This window comes from Microcaecilia unicolor, chromosome 4, assembly GCF_901765095.1.
Source record: "Microcaecilia unicolor chromosome 4, aMicUni1.1, whole genome shotgun sequence".
In the NCBI taxonomy this organism is placed as follows: Eukaryota; Metazoa; Chordata; class Amphibia; order Gymnophiona; family Siphonopidae; genus Microcaecilia; species Microcaecilia unicolor.
This window is the reverse complement of record NC_044034.1, coordinates 15,762,034-15,776,346: the sequence shown is the minus strand read 5'-3', so window position 1 is coordinate 15,776,346 and position 14,313 is coordinate 15,762,034. Positions and strand designations below refer to the sequence as shown.

The 14,313-nt window shown below is 45.0% G+C and overlaps 1 protein-coding gene across 3 annotated transcripts in view; it reads right to left on the bottom strand.

Annotated features, from left to right (window-relative positions):
* ARAP1 (ArfGAP with RhoGAP domain, ankyrin repeat and PH domain 1) overlaps positions 1–14,313 on the bottom strand; it is a 319,552-nt gene that overhangs the window by 34,708 nt on the left and 270,531 nt on the right. For all 3 annotated transcript variants that reach the window (XM_030199983.1, XM_030199984.1, XM_030199985.1), the window contains 3 exons: positions 7,566–7,683; positions 4,579–4,692; positions 1,372–1,517 (listed from right to left, as the gene is read on the bottom strand). In XM_030199983.1, coding sequence (XP_030055843.1) covers positions 1,372–1,517; positions 4,579–4,692; positions 7,566–7,683 — 378 coding nt within the window. The remainder of the gene's footprint in view (positions 1–1,371; positions 1,518–4,578; positions 4,693–7,565; positions 7,684–14,313) is intronic.

Here is a 14,313-nt window from a genome sequence, read left to right as displayed (position 1 = left end):
AACCCACCTCCCCGCTCCCCCCGTTTTCTATTTCTGTTGATGGCTCTCTCATTCTCCCTGTCTCCTCAGCTCAAAACCTTGGGGTCATCTTTGACTCTTCTCTCTCCTTCTCTGCTCATATCCAGCAGATTGCCAAGACCTGTCGTTTCTTTCTTTACAACATCCGTAAAATCCGCCCCTTTCTTTCCGAGCACTCTACCAAAACCCTCATCCACACCCTTGTCACCTCTCGTTTAGACTACTGCAATCTGCTTCTTGCTGGCCTCCCACTTAGTCACCTCTCCCCTCTCCAGTCGGTTCAAAACTCTGCTGCCCGTCTCGTCTTCCGCCAGGGTCGCTTTACTCATACTACCCCTCTCCTCAAGTCACTTCACTGGCTCCCTATCCGTTTTCGCATCCTGTTCAAACTTCTTCTACTAACCTATAAATGTACTCACTCTGCTGCTCCCCAGTATCTCTCCACACTCGTCCTTCCCTACACTCCGCTCCAGGGATAAATCCTTCTTATCTGTTCCCTTCTCCACTACTGCCAACTCCAGACTTCGCGCTTTTGTCTCACTGCACCCTACGCCTGGAATAAACTTCCTGAGCCCCTACGTCTTGCCCCATCCTTGGCCACCTTTAAATCTAGACTGAAAGCCCACCTCTTTAACATTACTTTTGACTCGTAACCACTCGCCTCCACCTACCCTCCTCTCTTCCTTCCCGTTCACATTAATTGATTTGATTTGATTACTTTATTTTTTGTCTATTAGATTGTAAGCTCTTTGAGTAGGGACTGTCTTTCTTCTATGTTTGTGCAGCACTGCGTACGCCTTGTAGCGCTATAGAAATGCTAAATAGTAGTAGTAGTAGTAGTAAATTTAGGTTGACCCAGGATAGCTTTACAAGTAGAAGATTTATCGAGACCCTGTCACCAGAAGAGCGCATGGAAGAGTCCGGACTTTTAAAACGGCTTTTACTTATATTCTCCGTGGTTAGGCTCTGATGCTTTAGACCATTCAACAAAGGCCTGGAGCTAAACCGAGCACAGAGGAGCTTTTAAAATTGCTCTCAAAATCACGTAACCAAAAGCCAGCACGCACTGTTGCTTGTAAAAACCTTTTCCCGTCACACAAAGAACATGACAGCATAGAAAGGCCATAACCCCATCCTTTGCGTACTCCACTCTGTGGTCACCGTTTACTGGCTCCAGTCCCGCGGCCGACCATCTGTCTGCTCCAGCCTTTCTGACGCATCTCAAACCCACCTGACTGGAATAGCGTGGAGCAATGCCTTCGGGACAGGCAGCACTGCGTCTCTGAGCAAAGCCTGAGATGATCGGGGCAGAGAGAGCCTGCCAAAACGCTGGACAGAGCCTGCCGCACTCACCCGTATTTCCTTGTAGAGCCGCAGAGAGTTGCTGTTCAGAATGAAGTAGCGGTCGTGGAAATTTCCGGCGCTACGCACCAACCCCCGCAAGTTCCTCTCTTCATGAAACTTCATCATTCCGTGCTTTGCATCTTCAACTTTGCTGGCTGTGGGAAAGAGGGGAGAAGGGAATGGCAGAGGGAGGGAAGGGGATGGAGACAGAAAAAGAAATGCCAGGAAAAAAAGGAGGGAGACAGGAGATAAGAGATACAGAGAAGATATAGAAAGAAGGCACAAGACAGGATGAAGAAAAGAAAAAAGAAAGATTAGAAAACAAGAGGAGGGAGGAAATGGGAGAAACAGCAAAGAACACAGGAAACACAGGGGAGAAAAGAGAGGAGAAGAAGGAAGAAGAAGAAAAGATTCATTTCTATTTGGGGTTGGATGCAAATCCTTCCCATCAGTCCCCTCCCCAATTTTCCCCACATTACTCTGATCGCTGCTTACAGTGGGAAATGCTACTCTGGACACACTGAGGTTGGGCAAAGCTACGGGACAGCAGGAGACAATGAAACTGTATATTCTACAAAATTCAGCAAGTGCCTCAGAAACCGATTCCTGACGTTTGCCAAACTGGAGTTTAATTTGTTTACTTCGTTCGTTCTCAAAATGAAGACATCAAGTGTCTAAAAAAAAAAACAAAGAGCAGATGGGCTGATATTAAAATCTCTGCAGCAGAACATTATGGGGTAACTTTGTAAGCGTTTTACCCATGTCCATTGACTCTGAAATCGTCTCTCGGCTAAATGGACGTACTTTTAACCGCACTGAAAGTGGACATTCCTGGGGATGTTTAGTTGGGGCTCGGAAAACAGAATGTGTGGTTGGCATTTTCAAATACTCACATGTACTTTTCCAGTGCATGCTTTGTACCCACAGGAAGTTTGAAAGCAAAAGTACACATGAACTTTTACTTCGGGTGGCCTTTTTCCTAGTGGAGGGTCGGAAAATATGAAGAAGATCCCAGGTGGACTGAGTTTCCATATGGTGCAACATCACCATCTAGTGGCAAATTAGGGGTACTGTGCTGTGTGTCTGCCTCACTGCAGTCTGGGGCTTGATTCAGTAAAGAATTTTGTTTATGGGAAATTTTGATTTAAAAAAAGGACTAGTAATAATAGGATTTCTTTCCTTGGCACAGGATGGGGATTTCCCCTTTTTCAATCAAGCTGAAGTATCAGTGTGACTAGAGCTAAAAAGCAGCTACAAGCACAATAGATGGTATCACTTTAGGGGCAGGAGGGCAGGAAAGATCAGGGGCTTCAGCTGTGGAGGACTCTGCTGTGGAGACAGTGCAGCAACCCAGTGCAGCTGACTGGTCCCTCCTAAAGAGTGGGAAATATTTAGAAACAAATTATATGGGCACAACCTTGTTCCCCAACACTAGGGTTACCATATTTTGTCCCCCAAAAAGGAGGACAATGCCCCGCACCCTTTCACGCCCCATCCCGCACCCTTTCACGCCCCACCCCGCACCCTTTCACGCCCTTGCTCCGCCCCGTCACATTTTCTCCTCCCCCCTGTCACACACTCCGTCACTCCTCATCCCCGTCACCCCCCTCCCCTTACCTTACTACTGCCCTGGTGGTCTAGTGACCTCTTCCGCCTTTGGGGCAGGAAAGAGCCCCCTCTTTCCTGCCCGGAGCGCTACTCTGAATGCATCCTTACTGTTGCTGATCTCTGCGCCGATTCAAAATGGCCGCCGAGAGTTGAAGTCTTGCAAGGTCATGTGTACTCTCGGCGGCCATTTTGAATCAGCGCCAGTGGCGTTCCTAGGGCGGCTGACACCCGGGGCGGATCGCCGATGCGCCCCCCCCTGGGTGCAGCGCCCCCCCGGCGAAACAACCCCCCCCCCCCAGGTGCATTTTTACCTGCTGGGGGGGTGCCGCGCGCCTGTCGGCATCGCTCGTTCCATGCTCCCTCTGCCCCGGAACAGGAAGTAACCTGTTCTGGGGCAGAGGGAGCACGGAACGAGCGGCGCCGACAGGCGTGTGGCACCCCCCCAGCGGCGTGCACCCAGGGCGGACCGCACCCCCCCCCCCCCCCCACCCTCCTAGGAACACCACTGATCGGCGCCGAGATCACCAACAGTAAGGATGTATGCAGGGCAGTGCTCCGGGCAGGAAAGAGGGGGCTCTTTCCTGCCCCGAAGGTGGAAGAGGTCACTAGACCACCAGGGCAGTAGTAAGTAAGGGGAGGGGAGGCTAGCAATCTGCCCGTTTGTCCGGATTTCCTATAGGACGGCCCGCCCACCAGCCTGCCCGTTTGTCCAGAAATCCGGACAAACGGGCACATTGAAAATTCTCTGAGTTACTATTGATCGAAATCTCACTCTCGATACCCACGTGAAGAACACGACGAAAAAGATGTTCCACACCATGTGGAAACTCAAAAGAGTAAAACCATTCTTCCCGAGATACGTCTTCCGCACCCTGGTACAGTCAATGGTAATAAGCCATCTGGATTACTGCAACGCACTATATGCGGGCTGCAAAGAACAAACTATCAAAAAACTCCAAACAGCCCAGAACACCGCCGCCAGACTCATATTTGGAAAAACTAAATATGAAAGTGCAAAACCCCTAAGAGAGAAACTGCACTGGCTCCCACTTAAGGAACGCATTGCGTTCAAGATATACACGATTGTACACAAAATCATTCAGGCAGACGCCCTGGTCTACATGCTGAACCTAGTGGACCTACCTCCCAGAAACGCCACAAGGACATCCCGCAAATTTCTCAATTTGCACTTCCCCAGCTGTAAAGGACTAAAATACAAGCTGATGCATGCCACTACCTTCTCTTACATGAGCACGCAAATATGGAATGCTCTACCCACAGACCTGAAATCAATTGTCGAAACAAATAACTTTCGCAAATCTCTGAAGACACTTCTTCAACAAGGCCTACAATGAGAGCCAACAGCTTCACTAATTCACTTTCCCAACTCAACCAGTTATGAAAATCCACTTCTACTATCACCCGCCCAATCACTTCCTCTTTCTTCCCTACTTAATCTCTACACACTACTAACTGTATCTGATATTCTGGAATGACAATGTCATAACAAAACTATGTAAGCCACATTGAGCCTGCAAATAGGTGGGATAATGGGGGATACAAATGCAATAAATATAAATATATTGGCACAAACCCTACTTTACTTACCGAGGTAGATAAGCATGTTCTCCATAGACAGGTTCTTCTTCACCACCAGGTAACTCCCTGTCCCTAGCGAGTGCATGAGGGGGAGGACTTTCTCCAAATAGTGCAGTGGGCGTTCTGTGGTTTGGGGGAGGGGGAAGACCAAGAACATATCCATCAAAACACGAAAGAAAACAAGATATTGGAGACCAAAGCAATCGGCTGCTCAAATCGTACAATAAGGCTGAAGGAACGGATTGCTGGCTCGGAGGCCCTGTGTGGAGCGGGAGCGTGTTTAGGGTTGGGGAGGGATTTTTCACTGTCAGCAGATATGACTACAGGTGTACTGAGGGGTGCGTGGGCTAGAGTGGGGAAGATCACTATTGGAGGAACATTCGGTAAGGTTAGTGGGCAAGAGCTAAACTTGACGACCTTCTGGCTTTCATTTCTCTCTCTCTCTCATGGAGTGCAAGAGTAGCCTAATAGCGCGGTGGCCTCGTTCGATTCCCACTGCAGCTCCTTGTGACTCTGGTTAGTCACTTAACCCTCCATTGCCCCAGGTACAAATAAGGACCTGTATATACTATGTAAATCACTTTGAATGTAGTTGCAAAAACCACAGAAGGGCAGTATATCAAGTCCTATTAACAAGATTCCAGGCACAATCTCAAAGAGTAGCAACATTCCATGTAGAACCCCAAAGAATAGCAAGATTCTGGAATCTCAAAGAGTAAGGAGTGGAGGAGTAGCCTAGTGGTTTAGTGCTGCGGACCTTGATCCTGGAGAACTGGGTTTCATTCCCACTACACCTCCTAGTGACAAGTCACTTAACCCTCCATTGCCCCAGGTACAAAAAAGTACCTGTATGTACTATATGCTTGGAATATAGTTGCAAAAACCACAGAAATGTGGTATATCAAGTCCCATTTCCCTATTTCAGATTCTAGATGTAATGTTGCTAGTGGAGGAGTAGCCTAGCGGTTAGTGTAGTGGAACATAGAATGTTGCTACTATTTGAGATTCTAAATGGAATGTTGCTACTATTTGAGATTCTAAATGGAATGTTGCTACTATTTCATTGCCCCAGGTACAAAATAAGTACCTGCATATATATGTAAACCACTTTGACTGTAACCACAGAAAGGTGGTATTTATTTATTTAGTGCATTTTTACCCCACTTTTTCCCACAGGATGCGGTATATCAAATCCCACCCCCTTTTCCTCTTTAGGACTAAATTGAAACATGTATTACTGGTCCATTTCCAGCTTAGTTGGCACCAACATTCTGCCAAGCAGTTTAAAGTTGCATCAGAGTCCTCCACCAGCATTTCTGCTACCATATTGTGCTTTTAATTGAGAGGGACAGTCAGCCGAGCACATAGTTCTACTGGAGCACCTAACATCATTCAGAACAATAATAACCATCAGGACCCGGTCTGCATATAGTGTTAAAAACCACGAAAGTCCCACAGGGTAGATAAAATCAAAAAGCAAAAAGTGGGAACTGGATCAGGCTCTTCAAAGACAGAATCAGGACCCCAAACAAAAGTTATAGGTGTTTATTAAAACTGACTCAACACGCAGTGTAACATGTTTCGTTACATTGCGTGTCTGCCTCAGGAGTCTTGGTGCTTAAACGTGGCAATCACATTTGTCCTTGATAAAGCCTCTCGTAGAATAAACATAAGCTGGTCTTTAGAAAGACCGTTGGTGAAAAAAAAAAGATTGCCAAGTTTATGCTTCAAGTCTCCTGAGACAGAGACACATTGGCCGAAACACGGTACCATGTCGAGTCAGTTTTTAATAAACATCTATAACTTTTGTTTGGGGGGTCCTGAAGCTGTCTTTGAAGAACCTGATCCAGTTCCCACTTTTTGCATTTTAATTGCATATAGTATTAAACAGTCAGATACCTCACGGACACGCATTAAATATGGAGAAAAAGACCTCAGTGACCTTTTCGCAACATGTAGGTATTCCAGCTTAATCAAAAGCACCATAATTGCGCAAAAAAAATCTCTGTATACTTTCTCTGTCCCAGCATTCAAAAAAATAGTTCAGATAAAGTTTTTCCTGTCATTCAATAATCAGGCACATTAGATACTGAAAGCAGAACTTAAGATTTTAAAGTATCTCCAAAGCCACTTTCAGTTTCTGAGCCATCAAACTAAATGAAGAGAGCTGGAAGCGTCCGCAAAAGAGCTTATGGAGTTTTTTTGACCAATTATGGTGGTTTCGTTTTAAGGTGAAATATCTGCGTTTTGTGAAACGGTCACCAAGGTCTTTTTCTCCATGTTTTAATTTCTATTTAATACATGCCCATGAGGTGCCTGTTTAACACTACATACAGACAGGGTGCCAGTCACCACAAACGACCCAGAAATTGACTACCTGGGCTCAGCGCCGACCGCAGGATGCAGCCCGGCTACCTCCCACGGTCTGGACATCGGGCCTATTATATACAGGTACTTCCTCTGTCCCAACATGAACGTTTCTGTGCATTTACCAGCATTTACACAAGTAGCGTAGCGTGACTGCTCACGCCTAAAAGGACACACATAAATGTATTTCTAGAACTGCTGTTGTAGAATTTGCATCTTGGCGCCTAAGTTTAGCTGATCTATACAGAATTACCCGCTTTATGCCCAGCACCCATGGTATCTCACCAACGTCACTGCTTCTAATAACCACCCTTACTGGGTTGGCCATCGTCTTCCAACCAATATTACGTTAGTGGGGTTTTAGATCCATAGCCAATTTTGGGGGGTGGGGGGTGAGGATAAGTCCTTCACTTTAAGGCAGCCCCCCCCTTCTCTACCCCTTGGCTTTGACTGACTCGGGCTTTGACAGAGAAGTAGTTTATGACACACAACGCTTCAGTTTGATGATGGAGGAAGGGGCAACAGCTGCGACCAAGCATGAACCTAAAATGTCAGTCCACTGTCCCCTCCCCCACCACAATAACAGAACTGGGCCAAAAGCTCAGCAGACCCCCCCACCTCTCCCTCACCTGTCTCCTCTTTCTCGTTGACTTCAAAGCAGCTCCAGTAATCCTTCTCCCTGGTCACTATCTTCCGCCGTTCTAGGATTTCGTACGCCAGCTCTTCCGCTGTCATCGTGGCTGGGATCTAAAGAAGAAGAGTGGGTAGGGAGGATAAGAGAGATATTAATCCCCCAATCATGCTTTGCTCTTTATGCTTCTTCACCACACTGGGTACACAGGCCAGTCCATCACCCTCCCTCCAGTTGCTGTACTATCCTTTCTCTCCTCATATCTCTTTACTAGAATATTTATTTGGATTTTGCGCACACCTTTTTCAGTAGTAGCTCAAGGTGAGTTAACATTCAGGTACTCTGGATATTTCTCTTTCCCAGGAGGGCTCACAATCTAAGTTTGTACCTGAGACAATGGAGGGTTAAGTGACTTGGCAAAGATCACAAGGAGCAGCAGTGGGATTTGAACCCAACACCCCTGGATTGCAAGACCTGGTGCTCTAACCACTAGGCCACTCCTCCACCATAGCAACATTCCATGTAGAATCTCAAGTAGTAGCAACATTCCATGTTCCACTGCACTAACCACTAGGCTACTCCTCCACTGGCAACATTCCATGTAGAAGCCTGCCCTTGCAGATCAGCAATGCGGCCGCACAGGCTTCTGTTTCTGTGAGTCTGAGACGTCCTGCACGGGCAGGCTTCTACATGGAATGTTGCTAGTGGAATAACAACATTAACATTCCATGTAGAATCTCAAATATTTATTTATTTAGGTTTTGCTCACACCTTTTTCAGTAGTAGCTCAAGGTGAGTTACATTCAGGTACACTGGATATTTTTCTGTCCCAGGAGGGCTCACAATCTTAAGTGTACCTGAGGCAATGGAGGGTTAAGTGACTTGCCCAAGATCACAAGGAGCAGCAGTGGGATTTGAAGCGGCCACCTCTGGATTGCAAGACCTGGTGCTCTAACCACTAGGCCACTCCTCCACTTGGTACTCTTTAGGGTTCTACATGGATTGTTGCTACTGTTTGAGATTCTGCATGGAATCTTGTCACTCTTTAGGATTCCAGAATCTTGATGTTCTTTGGGGTTCTACATGGAATGTTGCTATTCTTTGAGATTCTGAATGGAATCATTATTTATTTATTTAGAGTTTGCTCACACCTTTTTCAGTATTAGCTCAAGGTGAGTTACATTCAGGTACACTGGGTATTTCTCTGTCCCAGGAGGGCTCACAATCTAAGTTTGTACCTGAGGCAATGGAGGGTTAAGGAGTCCTTTTACTAAAGTGTACTGAAAATGGTGTGGATTTTGGGGGCGCACCGATCCATTTTTTAGCGTGCCTGTAAAAAAAGGCCTTTTTTTTTTTGCTGAAAATGGACGAGCGGCAAAATCAAAATTGCCACGTGTCCATTGTGCGTCTGAGACCTTACCACCAGCCATTGACCACCTAGCAGTAAAGAATCCGGGCGGTAAACCTACATGCGTCAAATGCCACTTGGCGCACGTGCGTTACGCATGCCCGAAAATAAAAAAAATATTTTTCAGACGCGCGTCAAAAATGAAATTAACACAAGAAAAGGAGTGGAGTGGCCTAATGGTTAGTGTAGCGGGCTTTGATCCTGGCAACCTGGGTTCAATTCCTTGTGACCTTGGGCAAGGCACTTAACCCTCCACTGATCCAGGTACAAAAACTTAGATTGTGAGACCTCTAGGGACAGAATAAGTATCTGCATATAATGTGTACAGTGCTGTGTACATCTAGTAGCGCTATAGAAATGATTAGTATATAATAGTATATATATATATATATATATATATATATATATATATATATATATATATACAAAGAGCCACGTAGTAGTCAGCAGTAACTCCATTTTGGTGCATGTAGACCAGGGGCGTAGCCAGACTTCAGTGGGAGGGGGGTCCAGAGGTGAGGGGGCACATTTTAGACCCCCCCCTCCCGCTGCCATTGCCGACCCCCCCCCCGCCACCGCCAGCACCACCAACTTTGACCCCGCCCCCCCCCCGACGACGACCCTCTTGACCCCCGCCCACCCGCTGTCGCCTACGTTTGTTGGCAGGGGACCCCAACCCCCGCCAGCCGAAGTTTTCTTCCTTCGTTTTGTTTCTGAGTCTGACGTCCTGCAGGACGTCAGACTCAGAAACCAAACGAAGGAAGAAGACTTCGGCTGGCAGGGGTTGGGGTCCCTTGCCAGCAAAGGTAGCAGACGACGACGGCGGGTTGACGGCGGGAAGGGGGGTTGAGAGGGTCGTCAGCAGGGGGGGTCCAGGGCCAAATCTACGGGGGCCCAGGCCCCCGTGGCCCCATAGTAGCTACGCCACTGACGTAGACACTTACATGGCTTAGTAAAAGAGTCCCACAGTGGCCTGCTCACGATCACAAGAAGCAGCAGTGGGATTTGAAGCAGCCACCTCTGAACGTCAAGAGCGGTGCTCTAACCACTAGGCCACTCCTCCAAACAAGAACAAATGAAATGCATGCATCCCTCTCTAATAATCAATCCAAGAGATGTACAAATAAAGAAAAGAGATCCAAGCACCCTGCCTGGGACCCAATGCCACAGAGCTAAAATTGCTAGAAAGAGGGCAGCTAGAAAAAGAAGTCCAGCGTAACAAAAAGAAAGAGAAATCGAGGAGAGGACTCCCAGATTAAATACTGAGCACGTGGACAAAGGTGAGCCGGCACCGGCAGGAAAACTGACATTTATCGCCGAGCTGCAGTTTACTACCACAATTTCAACGAGGCATTAATTTGCATGCTCATTAGTTTGAGCTTGCCGCAGCAATTATTTGGCGCTTATTTCACGGAAGAGTGAAGACTCTACTGTGAACCTTTAAGCATCAGTCCCCTAGTGTCTAGGCGGAACCGAATGTTGAATAAATACATAAATGTGGTCAGGCACAGCCGATCCTCTACTATCCGCTCACCTCACCACAACAGTCGTGGCAACCCACAGTGTCCAGATGTAGAAGGCAGCAGCACCCAAACCACTGATATGTCTGAGGTCAGCACTGTATCCAATACTTGGGTTATCAGAACACTGGGTGATTTATCGGCCTTTGGGTCCTACTTGTTGGAATGTAATTGTATTTTACATGCATTGCCTGTCACCTATTATTTCTCTGTGATTACTCTGTGACCTCTGATGTGAATTACTTAGAGAGGTCACACAGCTATGCAACTTCCTGTGGGGGTTAGACACAGCAGATGCAGCACATGGAGCACATGGAGCTCATGATCTCTCCTAACCTGAGAGGATCTATGGTGGTGTGAGCATCCATTACCATCTAAGCACATGGAAGGAGCTGATAATACAAATGTATAGTAATATGTATATATAAGCCTGTCTGATTATAATCTAACTGCAAACTGTGAGTAAACAGATGTTTTGTTACTTCAACTTTAAAGTGACTCAGCAGTGAATTATTCAGGGGTGAATGAGAGAGAGATGAAGAAAGAAATTAACATTTCTAAAGCTGAAGCTGTGTGTACTAAGATCTGCTAATTATTTACTACAAATAATCCAACAAAAGGGTTATGGGCCCAGGCTCAGGAATTGAAAAAGAAGAGAAATATTACCAGGCAGAAAAAAAGGCCACATTTTTCTCTTAAGTTTTAAAGGAAAGATTCAGTCTGTCTCTCTCTCCCCCCACACAGCAGACAGAAGGCTAAGAAAATGGCTGAGGGAAGAAATTCACCATTGTTCTACTCTCTCAAGGTGCCTAGATTAACTGAGTTTAATTATCAGCAGTGGGAACTAAGATTCATATGTCTCCTTCGAGCAAAAAGATTACATATATGCTTAGACCAAGACAGAACAGCTGAAAATATGGCTGAATGGGACAATGCAAACTATTATGTGAAGTGCATGCTTTTGGAAGCTCTCTCAGAGAAACAAGCCATATTAGTGGAGGGAAAAGATACACCAAAGGACATTTTATATAAACTAAGAACTATGTATGCAACTACATATGCAAAGCAGCAACCAATTTGGTTAGCAGAGTTGAATGAAACCAAATTAAGGGATAAAAGTAAATGTAATGATCACATTATGCATCTTATGTCTTCATTTCAAAAGTTAGAACTTTCTGGAATTCCCATGTGTGATGCATTGAAAAGAGCATTTCTTTTTACCTCACTATCAAAGAAGTTTGATGTTTTTAGGTCTGTAAATGAGGCCATTGAAGGGCAATCTTTTGAACAGACAACATCAAAACTAAGGCAGGAATGCATAATAAATGATTCTGAGGAGATGTGTTCTCAAAGTCAGTCAGAGAGAAATGAAACAAATTTCTTGGCAAAGAACAGAGGAAGGCGGAGCTATGGGAAAACTCCACCCAAGGGCAAGCTGATTTGCTACTCATGTGGAAAGGAGGGACACGTATCTAAATGGTGTAAGGAAACACAAAACACTCCCTCTAGCTCACCTAAGCCAATGGAACTAAAGAATTTTCAAACCAGGAAATGTATGAAGGACAAAGATAAACACAAGGGCTTTCTAATGGCAGAAAAATCTTTGACTATGGTAAATAATAATTCAAATGAAAGTACTTGGATTTTGGATTCGGGGAGCACATGCCATTTAACCAATTGTAAAGATTTCTTTCAGGAAATGTGTCCAGAGGAAGGTATTCTTAAAACTGCAAACGCAGGGACTGCTAAGATCCAAGCAAAAGGAATTGGATTCTTAAAATGCAAAGTGTCTAATGAAGTTAAAGAAATTCCTGTAAGTGATGTCTTGTATATTCCCCAAGCAGTTTGCAATATGCTTAGTGTATCTACATTAGATAAGAAGGGATTTGCGATTCATTTTGAAAACAGTAAGTGCACAATCTCTAAAAATGATGAAGTGTATGCTGAAGCTTTTATGCATAATGATGTTTATAAGCTGAACATTTCAGGTGAAGCCTCACATCTGGCGCAAGTAAGGAAGAATGATGGTAAATGTAGTCTGGAAATCTGGCACCGCCGCCTGGGACATCGTGATTCTAAGGTGATCCAGGATCTTTACAGTAAGCAACTGGCCACCGGCATTCAGATAAGTGCAGATGCTGGTAAAATGGAGAAATGCATAGACTGTGTTACTCAAAAAGGTGTGAGACCCTCATTTCCTGCATACACAGGAAATAGGAGTAATAAAGTGCTGGACTTAATACACAGTGACTTATGTGGACCGTTTAATATCCCATCATTGGGAAATAACAGATTTGTGCTGATATTCTTGGATGATTTCTCTAGATATTGTGTGGCCTATTTGCTGAAAGAAAAAGTCAAGTCACAGACATGCTGAAGAAATACGTAGCCATGGTGAGCAATAAATTTGAAAGAAAACCAAAGGTTCTTCAGACCGACAATGGTGGTGAGTTCACTTCACAAAGCATGCGCACATGTCTAGAACAAGAAGGCATTCAACATATCACAACAGTAGCTTATACACCAGAGCAAAATTCTGTTGCAGAGAGAAAATTTAGGTCACTTGTGGAAATGACCAGATGTATGCTGTCAGATAGCAATCTCCCTAAAAGACTATGGGGGGAAGCCATTCTCACAGCAGTGTACCTACAAAACAGAATGCCAACTAAAGGCGCTGAGCGCACACCACATGAGACATGGCATGGTAGGAAGCCAAACCTGTCACACATAAGAACATTTGGAAGTACAGCATATGCTCATATACCAAAGCAAAGAAGGCATAAGCTGGATTCCACAACAGAAAGGGGCATTTTAGTTGGCTATGCTCCAGGACACAAAGGATATAGAATTTTGAATCTGAAAACTGGCATTGTTGGCATAAGACATGTTACATGTTTTGATGAAAACAAAAGGGTTGATAAAGGCTGGATTATCCCAGATGAGCCTTATCATCCAGAATATGAAACTAGAACCATAATAGACATGCCAGTGTATATAAATGCCATACCAAGGCAGATGTCTGAAAGCAACTCATCTGTATCTAACGAGGAACAGGCAGAGGAAGCAGACACAGAAAGGATCATTGAAGAAGACAGTACAGTTGGAGAAGGGGAATCAATTGGAGAAGAACTCTCAGATTTAGAGGATGCGGAAAGGTCAGACCAACCTGTTGTCAGACGCTCATCCAGGGAAAACAAAGGTGTTCCACCCCCAAGACTGTCTTACCTAACAAAGTCAGCAGAAGCTCAAGAGCCCTTAACATGGGATGAGATTGAGAAAATGCCAGCAGAAGAAGCTGCTGAATGGCATAAAGCTGCACAAGAAGAAATTGATGCATTGGATAAAAATAATACTTGGATTCTTACAAAATTACCTCCTGGCAAGAAAGCTATAGGATGCAAATGGGTATTCAAGTTAAAAAGGAATGCACAAGGAAAAGTGGAAAGGTATAAAGCCAGATTAGTCGCAAAGGGATATCTTCAAAAATATGGAGAAGATTTTGATGAAGTGTTTGCACCTGTAGTGAAACACACGACAATCAGAACACTTCTGAGCATTGCAGTCTCAAAAGGCATGCAAGTCAACCACATTGATGTGAAAACAGCATTTCTTCACGGAGATATAACTGAAGACTTGTACATGGAACAGCCAACAGGTTTCATAAATACAAAACAAAGACAGCTAGTGTGTAAATTAAACAAAGGTCTTTATGGATTAAAGCAAAGTGCAAAATGTTGGAATGAAAAATTGCATGAAATATTGACAAGTTTAGGATTTAAGCAAGGTGAAGCAGATAAATGTTTGTACACTAGGTGCAC